This window comes from Strix aluco, chromosome 1 (genome assembly GCF_031877795.1).
Source record: "Strix aluco isolate bStrAlu1 chromosome 1, bStrAlu1.hap1, whole genome shotgun sequence".
NCBI lineage: Eukaryota > Metazoa > Chordata > Aves > Strigiformes > Strigidae > Strix > Strix aluco.
In genome coordinates, this window is record NC_133931.1 from 91288819 (window position 1) to 91307088 (window position 18270).

The window sequence follows — 18270 nt, forward strand, 5'->3', positions numbered from 1 at the left end:
AATTTAGATCACAGAAGAAATAATTCTTAGTTCAACTCTTATATACATAAAAACAAGAACAGATTGTATTTCCTGATCCTGTATGGACTTACATCTCCCAAGTAATGCTAAAAGAATGTGAAAATTACCATGCAATCTATATAGAGCTATATTGCCAAAAAACTTAGGCAAATAATCCTTAACAGAAAACTAAATGTAAGGAATAGATTTTTTTAAAAAAATCTACTTCTAACCAGAATTTTTAAATAGAATTGCATAGAGTTCTAGCGCAAAGTTTCATAGTCAGATAAACACTATCATTTAAAAAAAAAGACCGAAGAGACCAAATTTCTGCTCTTGCATCTCACTGAAACACCAAAGTGATAAGACAAACAATCAGGTAAAATACATATAGCTTTTACAGACACTTACTTGAATGGTGTGAACAGAAATGACAGTGTAGTTTCCTTTTTATGACTCATCTTAACCTGCATAAAAAAAATCATTAAACCATTATATGCAAGTTGCAACAAGACTAAAAATTGTATCAGGAATTAAACTAAAAATCACAGAAGAGTTCTAAGACTTTGGAAAAGGAATGAAATCACACTGTCAATATACTGTCCAAAAACCTGGGTGTTATACTCCCATATATGTAACTCCTTTGAGTTCCTAGAAACCCATACCTGCTCTAAAGTAGGTAAAACAAACCACTACCCAGCCAGTGATTTTCACAGGACTTCTACAGTTTGCAGGATAAAGGGAAGATACAGCTAGAAGTGCTACCAGACTTCAGTGACAATCCTCCTGGATGAAACTGGTACTATTTATGCCAGACAGGAACTAGTACACTGCAGCAACACTGCTGAAGCAATGTTGTTAGATCAATTAACCTGTACATGGGTAAAAATAGGTTTTGATGCAGTCAGAGACACTTGCCCAAGGCCCTTCAAAACATCTTAAAGGTCTCCTGCAGCAGCCTGACTCAAACGTGACTGTCGGTAAAAAGTGCAGACAGGAACTTTCTAAGTGTACTGCTCCCAAAACCTGACAGCTTGAAGTAGCAACCTGCATGTCTCATCCTAGCCATCCAAGGCAACACCCTCTCCAGGGAGTACAAACTGTGGTCAAGTCAGTCCATCAGAGAAAAAGTAAAAAACCCAGGTGGTACGTCTAAGCCAGTGTGCTACTTATGCTTCAGCACAGAAATGCAAAGGAAATTCACACACAATCCCTCCAAAACAATGCTAGAAACAAGCCAGGCAACAAGAAAATAGATAATTTAGCACTAGAGGATGACAAAATAAAAATAAACACGAAGAAAAGAAGGACCAGAACTTTTTTAAAATAATATCTGAGACACCAATTTAACTGAGTCACATGCTTAATTCTTAGAGCACAGGTCCTCCAACTGTGGAGTTTATACCAGCATGCTTCAACTTCACAGCCAGCCAGTCACTTCCCCTGATATATGACAGCTTTCCACCATAGATTTGGAAGGGACTCTGTTGCTGACACTGACAAGCTGGTATCCACACAAACTGCATTTGGGAACCTGGCCTTCAAGGGACAGAAGGTGCTGATGGTGCTAATCTCCTGAAGGTACTCTCAGGCCTTGTTCCACGATCATCACACACATTTCCTGACAGGGCAACAGTTCTTTCAGCTTCCTGTCTATAGAAAAGATAATTTTCCCTCAAAGCATTTATGTGTCTTGCCAAAACTGGGATTTTTGGATTTGGGACTGTTTCTTATTCCACAGTTGAAAAGCATCTAGCGAAACATAACCCTTTTCTGTTGGGACCACATACGTGTTCTCATAATACGATAATATCTGATATTAGATGAATCAAGACAGAGAAGCCAGAGATGAACACTTGCAGAGCAAAAGCACAGATATGACAGCATTAGCTAAAAGTTAATTAGGCTACTAATTTCATTTCTTTAATGGACAGGTGCCTGTTACCTTTTTGATCTGTTTGTGTACTGATCCTGACTTACAGCCTTGTCTCCCAGCCCCTGTTGCAAAGGCAGTATTTCCCTTTTTGGGTATCAGAACTCAGATTCTACCTGCATACTGCAAGTAGGTTTACATTAATACTGATAAACATCAAGAGAATCAAGAAAAAAGTTACTCGTTGTCCTTATAAAAAAGGTGTTTATTAAAGTCTTTCAAACTCCTTCAGATACGGCTCACAATCAGCATTGCCCAGTATGTGCATTCATTTTAGTCCTTTGAATTACAGCATGCTATATACAGCACATGTCCTAGTATAATTATTTCACACACAGCAACAACTATTATTCACAGAAATACCTTTCTTTACCATATGTTTAGTTACCTTAAATTGCTCAAGAATCTGAACAGCATTGGTAAACATGCTCTCTGCTTTGAAATGAGCACTATTGTTGAGATATTCCAGAGGCAGAGTTCCCTGAGGAAGAAAAATACATATATACATTAAAAAAATTAAATAGAGGAACAGGAATTTCTCTAACTGAATCGCAGGCCAAATGAGCAGTAAGAATACTTCAAATTACTGCTGAAATAACTACTGTAACCCCTCTGAAAATACTCTTCACACATAATTTCTCAACATCACATGGACTGTTTATAATATCCCAGCTCCTACAGGAGTGCAAAAAAGGTAAATAACAGAAGTTGTTACTGAACTATATACTATATAGTAATACAAACTCAACCACTAATCAGAAGCCATTTTTGAAATACCTAAAAGTCTTCCATCCAAAGCCTTGCCTGGGCCTGACTTACCCAGTACCAAAGTTCCCATGCCACCCCATGTTGGGCAGCTTTCCTCAGATGATCAGCAATGAGTGCAGGACAGGAGGACAGAATTTGGAGCAGAGTCTCCAGAAGAAATATTTTGAAAAATGTGCTATAAATAGGTGTTTTGTGAAACAAGCAGCATGAATGCACACTAATGTAATGCTCATTGTCAATTAGATATTTATGAGACAACCTTTGGACTATGTAATAATATACGAAAAAAATTCAAAGAAAAAGCCATCTCTCAGTGAGGGCACTCACTGTTCACTAGATTAGAGGCAAAAAATACCATCTGAATAAAGTACACTAGTTTAAACAAGAAATAATTAAACATTAAATTGCAGGAAACAGCTTGTTTACAATCTCAGCTTTCATGATCAAAATCAAGTGTTATTCAAACCATATTGCATTTTTACCATCCCTAAAAAAAGTAACAAAACCTTTTATGTAGCTCAAGAGTATAAAGATTATAAAAGGATCAGCTGCCTTTCCAATTGAAAGCACTATGCAATATATAAAAAGATTGAGTTTATACTGTAAACTAAAGACACATACACATAAAGCTAAAACTACAAGCAATCTTCATAACCTATAGCACTTTTCCAAAACTATAATCTTTCCCTTCACATGCCTCAAAGTCTTGTCCCCAACACCTCTTCCTCTATGGTGAATAGAGCTCTACAATATGGAAAGAGATTTGTACTTCCTTACCACAGAATTCAGGGGGAAAGGCACACCAATAAGAGAAGCCATCAGTGGTGCTATATCAGCCTGTAGAAACAGAAGCATTCCCATTTTAATATAACTCTGGACTCTAGAGCTAATAAATTCAGTTCAATTTTAATGTATCTGCATTTGCAAAAGTAAATGGTATAATACTGTGAAGTTGTAACATACAACTCTCCTTTATAATATTTTTTTTTTAGCTTCCAGTAGTCATCATGGCATGATAAGATTCAAAATGTGAGGCTCCACTACTGATAAAGTTTCAAAAATATATTTACTTAAAAAAGCAAATATAAACCTCCACAGTATTTATTCACAGGAATTCAGTACCTCTTTCACTGCACTCGGAGTGGCATACCACTTTTTATGACTATTTATACCACAGGAAGAACTAATTTCATATTTACAGTTTTAAGCAGTACATTGAATATACTGCTCTTCACAGTACTCCGTATCCCGTGTTTCCACAGTGCCAAATGCTCACCTTCTCCCCTTCACAGGGAGATTCTGCACTTGTGTCCAGTCAGCCCTCAAGAAGGCCCTTCAATCTACACCTACTTGTGATGATAAACACTGCCTCTCATTAGGTTTATATTTTCCTTTAATATAAAACTATGCACCAAAATTGTTTGTTTCTCCAGCCTAAATCTGAACAAACTACCCTGAAACCACAGGCACTGCTCCAGCCTCAGACCTACTGTTCAGCAGACTCCAAACCATAATTTGTAGAGGATAATATACATGTGGTGTTACAGCAAACAGAAGTCTAGTTTGTTATTTTTACACATAGTCCCACATGTACTACAGGACAAAAGCTCTGTCTTTGGGGACTCCATTACCCAGAACAAAGCAACACTTGAGACTCTTTTATACAGTCTCAGAATAACATTCCCGTAACTCCTGTCAACCTTGAGAGAAAAATTGATCTCTAATTTTGTACCAGGGCTTTGCCGAAAGCAGTTGATCTAGAATATTCCAACTTCAATCCTCTAGCATGAGTTTACTTCCCTTGTTTGAGCAGGTTTGGAGTCTGTTATTCATATATTGGGTTTCACAGGATAATAGGAAGTAAGAAGCAAACAAGCTTCAGGTGCACATATGTACATGTGTTATCGTCATGATTTAAAAAACCTTGGCTGATTTAGCATCAAGAATTAAATCATCCACCTTTTCTTCTTCCCTTACAGTACAAAATGTCTAAATTGCTAAGTGGCTGGGCCATAATCACAGACCCTGTTGAAAAAAACCAGAGTTTAACAGCATAGCAAGAATTGGTTTTGATTCAGTAATGACAACATCTTCTGAAAAAAGTGACAAAATAGAGACTTTGAAATAGATAGCTCTGAAAAACTAAACTGAACATACACATGACTAAAGTGTAGCAAAAAGCATACGGCAGATACTCATAAACTTGGAAAACATGGTCATCAGACCATGCCTTCTTTGTGTTTCGCTGGGCACCTTCATAGGAGATACCAAGGAGGTGTAAGCTCAGCTTCAGAACATTTTCAAAGCAGAAAGTAAAGGGAAAGCATCACAAGTTAGTTCTAAAGGTTTGCAAAACCAAATCCCACTCTGAAAACATATGAGATGCTATTCAAGCTACTTTTGGGTACCTGGCATATTGTACTGCATTCTTTCTACAATGGCATATGATTACTTAACTAAAAATGGTGTGATAATGCATCTTCAGAAGTTGTACGTAGCTGCCACGTGTTAACAAGCAATTTAAACTTTTTCGTATTATGTTTGGTATGGGTGCAGTTCCTGCAACTCAAACTTCTAAGTAACACATTGCAGGGAAATGCTACGTCAGTGTGATCATTCATTCAAATTCCATAAATTATTTTAAATCACAAAAACCTCATAATTTAAAGTGAAAATTTATGTGCTATTAATTAGGTATATTTGATACCTGATTGACATCCAGCCTCTTCAAGTTCTCCAGTTTCCATTCTGCAAGAAATAACACATGAACAGCTAATCTACACAGATCTGAAAGGGATAATTCAGTCAACATTTAATGTCTTGTTGGCATTTTCTGTAAAGCGTTGTTACTAAAGAAAATTATGATTTGGTTTTAGGATGCTAGCTCAAGAGAGCTTACAGATGAAACTCAACAGGCAAAACCAAGAAAATGCATTCATTTCAGCTCACATTTTCTTTTATCCATCAGGATAAATTGCTGCCTGCAATTGTGACCCATATCAGCTGAAGAATGTCCAAGGTTTTTATTTTTTTCAGCACAGTACAGAAAGTGATGTATTACCTCCTGTGCTAATTAAAAGTTTCAAACTCAGGTTCAGAGGAAAGGCTGTTAAATCTCCTCAGCAGTTTTTAAAAAAGGTTAACCCAAGGTCCCAAATATCCTGGTACAGAGTGGTAGAAACATACTTCATGTCTGCCATAAGCAATACTGGCCAAGAGTGAACTCAGGGGAAAAGTTCAATGATTTTGCAATTAGAAGAACTACAATGAAGGCAGAGACAGAGCGAAATGTACAAGCCCCTAAAACTGTGGTGCATCATATGGAAAGCTGGTTCAAAACTGTATTTTCCTGCTCTCCATTAGCCTCTAAGGAAATAAAGAGGAAATTGCCTTTTTTGAGGGTGGAGAGTTATTTAAAACCAGAGTTTAGTAGGGTTTGTTGTGGTTTTTTTTTCCATGCCTTCTTTTCCTAATGTTTAAATTTGCTGCCCCCTACCCACAGCAGTAATATGAGCAGGAAAAAAACACAAAAAACCCAAACACCCAAAAAAGATGACACAGAGCTTTTTTTTTTTTTTAATTCAAGCTTAAAAGAAATCAGATACACAGGAAAACACGATAGGGGTTGAAACAGACTTGCTGATACAGTACTTAAAATACTGTCAATGACCTAGCTAGAGCACGCATCAAGCACAGCAGTAAAGACGTTGGGGGCACATACCCTCAACTTGGGAATCAAACTTAATGTTAGCAACAGGGGCACAGCCACTTTCCTCAGTACACAGAGAGCTACCTGGGCCAGTTACCGCCCTGTTAAGGCTGCTTGCTGAAACGACACTGCAGAAACAGCACAGAGGAAGCAGGAGCCCACATAGCACCTGAGACCATTGATGGTGTAGTCACATTGCCCAAAAGTATCCTTTGGCTTTATGTGAAGTGGAAGTTTAAATGCACCAGAAACAGGTTTCATGAAAAATACCTGTAAACCATCGCTCAACCGCATTTATCTTCTCCAAACAGGCATTCAAATCCTACACCATACGACCCTTTCTCCAGCTTTTGATGCACCCTGTCTGTGCCAGACCCAAACCTGTCTCAGCTGAAAACAGACTGAGAGAGAAAATATCTGTATTTGCAGCATTGCATGTACCAAACTTATCTTCAGCAATTAGTTCATACCACTGCTAGCTTCAGGGGTTTCAGTACAAGTCCACTGTTATTTGGTCCCAGGAGCACCCCGAAGAGCAGCCATGTACATTAACAGCAGTGAGACAGAGTTACAGCGAGTTCCCATGGCAACACAGGGGAAGTATTACCAGCATTAATCATGAATTGTGTTAAACTTACACTAAAATGAACAAGTTTGCTTCTTTTGCTTCCCAGAAAAGGAAACTGGTTTATACTTCTAGAGATATAGAGACTCACCCATACTTCTATTATATAAATGCATTGTTTGTTTTTCTTTAAATAACATTTTCCAAAGAAAAATGTTGGAAAATTGTCTACACACACACTCAATGTGCTTAAGATAGGATGAAACTGTAGCTCTGCGTCATGGTTTAACCCCAGCTGGCAATTAAGCACCAAACAGTCACTTGCTTACTCTCCCTTCCCAACAGTGAGATAGGGGAGAGAATCAGAAAAAAAACCCAAACAACTCATGAGTTGAGATAAAGGCCGTTTAATAGCACAGAAAAGGAAGGGAAAATAATAATACTACTAAGATAATGTACAAAACAACTGATGCACAATACAATTACTCACCACTTGCTGAACAATGACCAGCCAATCCCCAAGCTGTGGTACCCCCCAGCCAACTCCTCCCACTTTATATATTGGGCACAACATCATATGATATGGAATGCTGCTTTGGCACATTTGGGTCAGCTGTCCTTGCTGTGTCCCCTCCCACCTTCTTGTGCACCCCCAGCCTCCGCTGGCAGGGCAGTGTGAGAAGCTGAAAAGTCCTTGACTTAGTGTAAACCCTGCTTAGCAACAACCAAGACATCAGTGTGTTATCACATGGAAAATAAGGAGGCGATTGGTGACAGTAAACATGGCTCCACTAAGGGCAAATCATGCCTGACAAATGTGGTGGCCTCCTACAACGGGGTTACAGTGCTGGTGGATAAGGGAAGACCAATCGACATCATCTACCTGAACTTGTGTAAAGCATTTGACACTGTCCCACAGGACATCCTTGTCTCTACATTGGAGAGACATGGATTTGATGAATGGACCACTCAGGGGATAAGGGATTGGCTCAATGGTCACACTCAGAGAGCTGTGGCGAACAGCTCGATGTCCAAGTGGAGAGCAGTGACGAGTGGCGTTCCTCAGGGGTCAGTGTTGGGACCAGCGCTGTTTAACATCTTTGTTGGTGACATGGACGGAGGGACTGAGTGCACTCTCAGCAAGTCTGCTGACAACACCAAGCTGTGTGGTGCAGTCAACACAGTGGAGGGAAGAGAAGTGATGCCATCCAGAGGGAACTTGACAGGATTGAGAGGGGGGTCCATGCAAACAAGGCCAAGTGCAAGGTCCTGCACATGGGTCAGGGCAATCCCATGCACAAATACAGGCTGGGTGATGAGTGGATTGAGAGCAGTCCTGAGGAGAAGGACTTGGGGGTATTGGTGGATGGAAAACTGACTATGAGCCAGAAATGTGCGCTTGCAGCCCAGAAAGCCAACTGTATCTTGGGCTGCATCAAGGAAGTGTGGTCAGCAGGTCGACGGAGGGGATTTTGCCCCTCTACTCTGCTCTTGTGAGATCCCACCTGGAGTACTGCATCCAGCTCTGGGGCCCCCAACATCAGAGGGACATGGACCTGCTCAAGGGGTCCAGAGGAGGCCACAAAGATGATCAAGGGGTTGGAGCACCTTCCTTATGAGGACAGGCTGAGAGAGTTGGGGTTGTTCAGCCTGGAGAAGAGAAGGCTCCAGGGAGACCTTATAGCGGCCTTCCAGTACGTAAAGGGGACTACAGGAAAGATGGGGAGGGACTCTCTTATCAGGGACTACAGTGACAGGACAAGGGGTAATGGTTTTAAACGAAAAGAGGGTAGATTTAGATTAGATATAAGGAAGAAATTCTTTACTGTGAGGGTGGTGAGACACTGGAACAGGCTGCCCAGAGAAGTTGTGGCTGCCCCCTCCCTGGAAGTGCTCAAGGTCAGGTTGGACAGGGCTTTAAGCAACCTGGTCTACTGGAAGGTGTCCCTGCCCATGGCAGGGGGGTTGGAACTAGATGATCTTTAAGGTCCCTTCCAACTCAACTCACTCTATGATTCTATGATCAACATTATTCTCATCCTAAATCCAAAACACAGCACTATACCAGCTACTAGGAAGAAAATTAACTTTATTCAAGATGAAAACAGGACACTCTGCTAGAGAAACACTAGCTTTGTCAAAAGCTTTTACATCTCTGCTTCCCCTACTCAGATATTCCCAAAAGGCAGAGTTGAAGACACCTGCCTTGGACCAGGAGCCATAAGACACTGAGCCCAGGAGCTCCTGAGGACTGGGACACACCTGCAGACCAGCCAGTCTGGACTGTACCCCTGGGAGTGAGGTGCCTGGAGTGTATGTGCTGCCCACACTGATTTATGATTCCAGCTCACTGTTTAGGTTTCCTGTACAGTGCTCAGTACAGGTTTCCACCCACTTGATAGGGCTTTTTTCCCCTCTATGCTGCACTGCTTTTACTGCAGCCTGCTGGGCCGACAGATGCAAACAGTCCAGGGGAAATAGCAGGGAAGCACTGGTTCAAGAACAGGCTGAGGATGAGGCTACATGAATTGAAAAAAAATCTCATGTAAAACCTCACAGATGCAAAAGCAGTGAAGGGGTACACTGAGCTCCCTCAGCCACGGCAAAGCAGGCTGAGCCTCCTCCAAAACAGGGATGTGTATCAATGAAAACAACCATCCCACATCCTTCTGCTGCAGAAGGCTGTGCCTTCGCTTACAAGCTTCTCTGAACTTGTGCCCAAGACCATCCAGCAGGGCCTGCGCTGAGGAGCAGGAAAACAGCTCTGTATTCTCTTCTTTCTGAAGACACATCAAGCCAACAGCCAAATGCGTAATACTACATGTTGCCCACAGGATGCAGGGCTGCCATCACAAATCTTTCCAAGGTGATTGCATGGCCAGGCCTGAGGGAAGGCAGAACACAGGTGATGGGACTGAGGAGAAGGCTGTCATCCCAGAGCACACACTGTGCCCTTCCAGCCATCCAAGAAGTGCATTAATCTTTCCATGACAAATTGGAAACAGTAAGTCCTGCCTGTTGGCACTGCCTTTGGGGGTATTGACCCTCAATGATGAGAAGAGAGAAAATTCACTGAGCTGCCTACAGCCTACTTGCACTGAACAGACCATAAGAAGTTTGTCAGCATTAGAAATATTCTGATGTTTCCATGAACTCTTAACTCAGAGAAATTAGGAAGGGTTGTCAATAGATCCAACAACTTAAACATTGGTGCATGCAATCGCAAATGTAAGTCAGACACCAGCATACATCAGTGACACTGCAGTTTTGAAAACATTCTCCTCTCCTGCACACAGTCTCAGCTGCATTTGTATGAAGAAGGAAAGGCAAATTCAGAGAACTTTTCAAGAGACCTTTTTTAAGCGTCTTTCCTTTCATATGTTGGCTTTGTGAAAATATCTGGGATTGTAACTTAATGGAGTAGCTGAACTGTATTGACTTGGAAGTGCAAAGTTCCATTTCAACAATTTTTTCTGTACTTTTAAGGTATATAGACTACTAGAAGCTATAATGTACTACCACAGAGAAAATACTCACTTTTTAAGAAGATACTTATTACTCAAATAGAGATTCAAATTCCCAAGATACTCAGAGAGACTCAACTCTCCTGGCAATTAAGAACCTGTAAAGATAGTGTCTAAACAGACCAACAACATGCTCACCAGCTGGAAAGCTGCAGAGCAAGTCCAGAATAAAGGGAGGAGTTTCTGATGTTTGCTTTGGGGTGTTTGGTTTTTTATCTGGTTGTTAGTTTGGGCTTTTTTTAAATCATCAGAAGGAAAATATGAAGCAGGCACAGCAGGGTGCAGACATATTCCCTCCTTTAAGAAAATTCACATTTCCTAACAGATGGCAGCCAAAAAGCTTTCCCTACTGTGTACCTGGAAGTCAGCTCAATACTGATTTTTTTTTAAATGCTCTCACACCATTTTTATCACCACTTGAAGTCAAACACTGAGGTTTGTACTAAAGCTGGTGAGAATCAAGGAAACTGACAACTGTAAAAATCTACTATTACAGATCAACCCTTAGAGACATCAAGTGTCCTTAGAAATGTACCAGATCAGACATCACAGACACCAAAATAAGTTGGTTTTACTCTGTTTTCTATTTTTTGTTCTACAAATAATTTTCAATTTTATCAGACATGTCACAGTTTTATAGCAGCAGTTAATCACAAAGAGTGAATGTTAGCATGGTCTGTATCTGAGAAGCCCTGTTTAATCTGTTACCAAATACCTTCTCAAGAGCAGCGCACAGTTAAAACCTCAGGGCTAAAGTAATTTTTGCCTATTTTCTCTTCTCTAATGTAGTTTGACAAACAATTCAATAAAGTCATTACCTCATTGATAGTGAGTGACAATGTGAGAGATACAAGGCATCTTATGAAACAGAGCAGGCTACAAGAATGGGGCACATGAAAGAGGAAGAGCTTGCATAATTTGATCACATGTGGTTCTAGAAATCCACTGATATTTCAGAAACCCAGTATTTGTTACACTATATACTTGAAATACTAAAAGTTAATTCTTTTTAAAAAAGTTTACTCTTCTTAAATAAATGACAAAGGGAGAAAACAACAGTAAAGAGTAACAGTTTTTCATTGAGAAAAACTGTTTACATTTCCACAACAGCCACAAGGATGTAACTGAGACAAGACAATCTCTGGAAAGTCCCCAGGGTTGTACCGTGAAGCTAGAAAAGTCTTAGGACGTGTCAACTTATCATGTTTCTGTACAAATAGTTTTTAACCCCTGGGAGTCTTCCTAAGAATTAAATCTATGGAACTAAATTTTAGGAGTGTGAGTAGCCTCCTGTACCCACAAAGTCTTCAATTCCATGATTAAAAAACTGACTCTGATATTAACTAGTCAGTTTTTCAATATCCTCCATGGTCACGCCCAGCCACCTTTTCTTTCCACACCACACAAAGCAAGTCATGTTTACTGTAATGGAACAGAAGTCAGTGAAGATCAACAGGTGTGATGGTTAAACACCTCCCTTTCCACCAACACCTTGCACTTAAGTTTTATGTTTTACCTACCTTTCAAAAAATTGTCTTCAAAGAACTGAGATGTGACTTTCTGTGGATAATTCACCCCGGCACCCCAAACAATCAGTGGTGTTAAAGTTTCTGAGGGATGACCAGCTCCATGGGATCCTAAGATACACCAAACCAAAAAAAGCGTAAATTTTTAGACACACAGTGTAAAAACAAACAAAACCTATATATGCATATGCACACATGTACTAAGCTCTTGTTACAGTATACATACTAAAATCCCGTTACAGAGAATCTATTCCAGCTTCACAGCTTATTTTTATGCTGCTAACAATAAAGGCTAAATTCAAGTTGCAAGTTGGGAAATCAGTACTACTTAAGTCAAGCCTATCAAATATAACTTTGCATATTAAAAGACCCAAACATACAGAAACTAAAGCCAAAGTATTTGAAAGCCTCAAGGTGTAGAGGTGTTACCTGCTCAAAACACCTGCATGTGCCTATCCTGAGCATCCCCTGGAAACCAAGGATAGCTGATTTGAGTAAAATTAGGTGTGTGCCAAAAAATCATATAGAACTGATCTCTGAACCCCAAATAAAGATTAGACTTCCATTTCAAAACCAGGAGACAATATGCATTGCAACTGTCAGCCTTGCCCCAGTGATATAAATTCATTTTTAAGGTTTTAAAGCCTGGTAGCACAATCCTTAAAAATTGATAAAACATTACTTCCTTCCTAGAGAAATTAATTCCCTCCAGATTAATAGATCAGTCACCAAAAGGAGGAAGCTTTAAAACTGTGACATCTCAACAGCAGCTGCACTGAAGCAGAAGCCACACAAGCTTGAAAATGTTAATCATTGAACTCTGTGGGTGAGGTACTACAGCAACGAGATAACCCAGTCTCAAAGGGAATGTCACTGTTACACAAACTCTATGCCGGTCACTTCATGGTCTACAAGATTTTACATTTTCCTTGTATCTGTGTAGACACACACTCTTGTGTGTGTGTGTGTGTATATTTTAAGAATTACGAAGCATGGAGAATAACACATCATTTTAAGGCGAGCTTTTTTTAAAAAAAAAAAACATCTAGAATTGGGTATGAAATTGGGAATAGCATTGAGGCTGTACAACAATCACCATGGCAGAGCTGAAAAGACAGCTTTGCTTTCTTTAAACTGCCCTAAACTTAACATACAAGTTGGGGAGTAAGATTTCCAATGTTCATAAATCCCTTGAAAGGCACTCTCTGGGCTCAAAAGCAGCAACAAGTGCTCTTTGCAGAGCCTGGGAGAAGAGCAGATAGAGCAAGTGCTTCCTCCACCTTCCAGGCATCAGTTATTTCTTTCTATTACAGAAGGAAAGTGCAATTTTTGGGGAGCTTTCATTTTAGTGGACTCACCAACTCCATCAGCATTTTACTGAGACTCTGCCTCCATGAATACTTGAAGGCAGACACAGCTGAGAGAGGCAGCTGTACCCACCCTCCCCCTGTCATAAAAAACAGATTTCAGCCTGATCTGAGTAATAACCAGGGGGGGGCAGGGAATAATCTGATTTTCAGATGGGTGAGTTCCAAGCTCCACCCCTCAGCACATTCCAAACACACTTTTTCAGGGGAAAGGGCAGGAAAGGGTGCTGTTCTTTAGTTTTCTGTTGTCTGGTCAACTGTACCACGCAGCAGTACTGTGTGGTACAGGATGGTAGCAGGAACAGGTAGACAAAGTGAGGGTGGGTGAGGGACCACCCATGCTGGTGGTCAGCAGTTCCACCTGAGATCTGCTTAAAGCAAAACCATGGAGTCAGACTGAGAAAGCAAGTGATTTTATTGGTCTTTGCCACCAACTACAGTTTCTTTCATTATGTCAAGTTCAGAACATGTTCTCTTCCCTAATAGGTCCCCCACTGCCCTTTGAATTTTTAATTTGTTTTAAAACTGGTGCATATCCCATTCTGCAAATAACCACTGAAAGACTGCAGCAGTTGCTGATACTACAAGGTCAAATAAAAAGCTACTGAACTAGCCTTCAGACCTTGGGCTATGGGCCTGAGCATCATCTCTGGGTTTGCTCTTGGACTCAGTAAAGTCAACTTTGAAGTTATTAAGACTTCTGGTGGAAGATAAAGCTTTTTCTTCAAGACAGAAAGAGATGACAGAAAACTATGACAGAATAGTGGTTCTCAAAGCCTGAAGAGTTACACCTATCACCTTTTATTTCCCCTTCAAAGAATCTAGTAGATAATGAGAATACCCCAGCAGCACACTCTGGCAGTAAGGAAGGGCAACAGCACCCCAGGCTCTGTTAATAGGAGCATGGTCTAGGGAAGGGATTATCCTCTTCTACTCAGCACCTGTGAGACACCCTTTAGACACTGGATGCAGTTTTGGGCCCCTCCAGTACAGGAAAGACATGAAGCATCTGGAATGAGTTCAGTGGGGAACCCCCAAACTGGTCAGAGGAGCACTTTTCCTGTGAGGAGAGGCTGAGGGACTGGGACCTGTTCAGCCTGGAGAAGAAATGGCTTTGGGGCAGTTGTAACAGAATATCCTGCCTGTACCCCTATGAAGGGGTTTGAGAGAATGGAGCCAGGGTCTCACTGCAGCGTATGGTGGGAGGGTGAGAGAGAAGAGGTATAAGTTGAAACAAAGGAGGTTCAGACTGCAGATGAAGAAAACCTCTTCCCCTCCATGAATGCAGGCAAGCAGCGGAACAGGCTGCCCAAAGGGGTTGCATAGGTTCCATCCTTTGAGGTTTTAAAGGCCCTGCTGGATAAAGCCCAAGCAACTGTGTCTGATCCCAAAGCTAATCCGGTTTTGAGTAGGTGGTTGGACCTCCTGAGGCCCCTATGATTATATACCACATATATATAAAGAAATAAAATATACAAACCTCCCTTATAAAAAATTATCAAGTGATTTATTGAAACAGACAAAAAATATATGCCAGAATTAATATTTTATTGTGTCAGTCAGCTCAATGGTAAATGATTTTCAGAACAGACTATTTTGCAAATGAGCAGGTGGTAATCAGGCTCATTTTGAATAGGCGAATATTTCTGTCATCTCTGATGACAGAAAAAGTCTGCATCCCTTCCATTTAAAAAGTTTAGGATTCCACACACAGAATAAGATGCTGAATTTTGCCAAGACCATGACTGAAGCATCCCTGTTTCAAAAGTATCACAGTTAGGAGTTACACACACGCAGCATTGGAAGAAAGATTTATCACTTTCATTGGCTGCACACCAGGACAGGAGTGTTCTTAAAATTCTTGAAAGAAAAGAAAAAATGTCTAAACGAGTTCACCACCATAAACTCATCTGCCCTTAATCTTGTTATGCCAAAACTGTCTCAAGTCATTTGGCCACTGTGGTCATGCCCTTCAGAAGTGGCCTCTGTGGGTCCTAGCCTGGCCACCACCTGCCCCACTCTCCTTTCTGTACTTTCAGCTGCTCCACATAGTCTCCAGCACCACCCTCCTCTAGAAAGATCACACAGCAGTCCCATCCTTTCTGCTGTGCTTAAAAGGCCAAAACAAGCAAGAACATATTCCCCACAAAGTTTTTCAACAGCTCCTGGACAGATTTGCCACCTTTTCCAGGTGCTACAGAGCACCAAAGTGAAAACTGTATCTCGCACATGGGTGGGAAAAAGACCAGTCTTGCTGTTGGCAGCCAAATAACACAATCTGCTCCTGCTTGGGCTAGTTTTCTGGAGGGAGGCTCTAAAAGAACTGGTATTCAGGTCTTTTTATTCCTACTAGCAGCCACTAAGGGAGTTAAGCTTTAGCCTATTAATTTTCTTTTTTCTGTCCAGATATACAACTCAGCTGTCACAGGGCTGATGAGGGCCCCTGCAGACAATTAGCCATTTCCTGATTTGCATGGGTTTCCTATACAAGCAACACTTAGGATACCAAATCAAAGCAGGGTCTCCAAAGCCTCTAATGGGACAGTTACTCATAAACTCAGCTGACTCAGTGTTTAAAAAGACTCACCCCAATCTGTCATTCCATGGTCAGAAGTTAAAATAAACGCAGTTTTCCCATCATTTCCATAGAAATTGTCAATCATCGAAGCAATTTCTTTTACACCCTCATCAACTTTTTTAATATTCTCCTTGTATTCCCTAGAAAAATAAGAAAAAATATTGTCAGATTCAAGGTGGCTCTCACACTTGGTATAAAGCAAGTTATCCATGGTCATAATGCCCAGCCCTTTAATTATAGACAGCTTTATCCTCTACAGAACCTCAAACTAACAAAAGGCATCCTAGATATAAAATCTCTCTTCCTTTAAGTCTTACGAGAGATACTAAATTGTCACAGCACAGTTTGAAGGTTCCTGAGACTACAGACTCAAATGGATGTTTATTTATATTTCAAATCTTATCTATCCTTGATTGAAGACTATAATTTAATCACCCACAGCTATCAGGCAAGTTAAGGAGAATGCCAAAACTAAGGACTTCTGGAAAACTCAAACACGTTAAGTTATACGTTTCAAAAATTACTTTAAGCCGGTAACTAAACAACAAAAAGATCTCAGCATGCAGGGACTGTTTTGAGATGATTCACACATCAGCACAGATCCCAGAGTTTTGTGGAACAGAGGCTAAACCAAAAATTTGTATATTTTTAGAAAAAGTGACCATAATTAACTTTTAGCCAACTAATTTTCTATTTGTTGGTATTGCTAAAGTCAGTTTTAAAACTATCTTCAAAAAATCATAACAAAAAACATGAGATCATACAGCAAATATGAACTTTGGAATGATGTAGGAAATGAGAGCAAGGGTTTTGAAAGTATGCAAGGATCAAGAGAAAGACATAATATCCTACATTACATTCAAAGCACATGAGGAAATGAAAAGAAAGTTCTCAAATAACACACTTCAAGATTAATTGGTGATGAATACTGTTAATCTAAACTCTTCTCTTTGTTCAAGTGTCCTAAGAAAATCTAAAACATAATGCTGGAATTTTCAGCCATTATTTCTAAGACTACTGTTGTCTATAAACTCAACCATACCACTTCGGCCATGGGGAATCTGAGAACTGTTTCCATTTTATGTCTAAAACTGCTATTTCCTACATATCCTCTAGATTATGTGTTGACTACAACTAAGATGATCTGCTAAAAATCAGACTTGACTACAGGAGTATAACCAGGCACACTGTATATAGCAAAAATCTGTCACTTGTACAGAGGAGAACTTAAAAACAAAAAACCCCAGAAAATTCAGAATATAAGTAACCTTGGTGACATGTATGACCTACTTTAGAAACCCTCAAGACTACAAGTCTTGTTTCAGGCTTGATAAATAGCACTGTTAAAAAGTTACTGTATGCATTTAAAACTACCAAGAAAGATAGCCTTAATCTCTCAATTACCTCGAGTTTGGCCGATGAGCATGTCCATTTGTGTCTATGCCTAGCAAATGCAGGAACAGCACCACTTTCTCTTCATTCAGTGCAGAGAACAATGTTTGATTACTTCTGGAAGAATTAAAGAAGCTCTGTATGGAATAAGCCATTAAGATATTAATCTGAGTACAATGGAAAAAGATGATAGGCAGTCTATCAAAAGTAAACTGCAGCTGTTTTCATGTCAAAACACTAGCAGTTATTAGAGTTATAAAAGAGAAAAATTAATTACTTCCCAATTTACTTCTTGAAGGATAACTACCATCAGTATAGTCAGTCCAAAGTTTCAGTTTATCTAAGGCAACACTCCTGAAGCTGAGGGGTCTTTGTTGTTTGGAGTTTTGTTTGGTTGGTTTGGGTTTTGGGGTTTTTTGCTCTGTTTTGTTTGGCCTTTTGAGTTTCTTTAGGCAGAAATACCAGACCCCTGCTTTGGCTCCTGTATAATGTCAATGATGAACCATTTCTAAGCACCACTTATGGCTTTAAACTTCCATTGATTTATTGCTGGAAGCAAAGGTCTCAAATACTCTTGCTTTGGAAACAGAGATACTAAGCTACAACTTGTTTGCAGAATCACAGAACTGTCTAGGTTGGAAAAGACCTTGAAGATCATCCAGTCCAACCATTAACCTAACACTGACAGTTCCCAATTACACCAGATCCCTCAGTGCTATGTCGACCCGACTCTTAAACACCTCCAGGGATGGGGACTCCACCACCTCCCTGGGCAGCCCATTCCAATGCCTAACAACCCGTTCTGTAAAGAAATGCTTCCTAATATCCAGTCTAAACCTTCCCTGGCACAACTTGAGGCCATTCCCTCTTGTCCTATCGCTTATTACTTGGTTAAAGAGACTCATCCC

At 40.3% G+C, this 18270-nt stretch overlaps 1 protein-coding gene across 5 annotated transcripts in view; it reads right to left on the bottom strand.

Annotated features, from left to right (window-relative positions):
- The window catches only part of PIGN (phosphatidylinositol glycan anchor biosynthesis class N), a 111343-nt gene that overhangs the window by 59145 nt on the left and 33928 nt on the right, over window positions 1-18270 (bottom strand). For all 5 annotated transcript variants that reach the window (XR_012623537.1, XM_074826689.1, XM_074826718.1 and 2 more), the window contains exons 6-12: window positions 17375-17499; window positions 15980-16110; window positions 12020-12136; window positions 5409-5449; window positions 3479-3538; window positions 2322-2414; window positions 412-467 (exon numbers count right to left, since the gene is read on the bottom strand). Coding sequence is in view for 4 of the 5 variants with exons in the window: in XM_074826689.1 (XP_074682790.1) it covers window positions 412-467; window positions 2322-2414; window positions 3479-3538; window positions 5409-5449; window positions 12020-12136; window positions 15980-16110; window positions 17375-17499 (623 nt within the window). In the remaining variant the exon portion in view is untranslated. The remainder of the gene's footprint in view (window positions 1-411; window positions 468-2321; window positions 2415-3478; window positions 3539-5408; window positions 5450-12019; window positions 12137-15979; window positions 16111-17374; window positions 17500-18270) is intronic.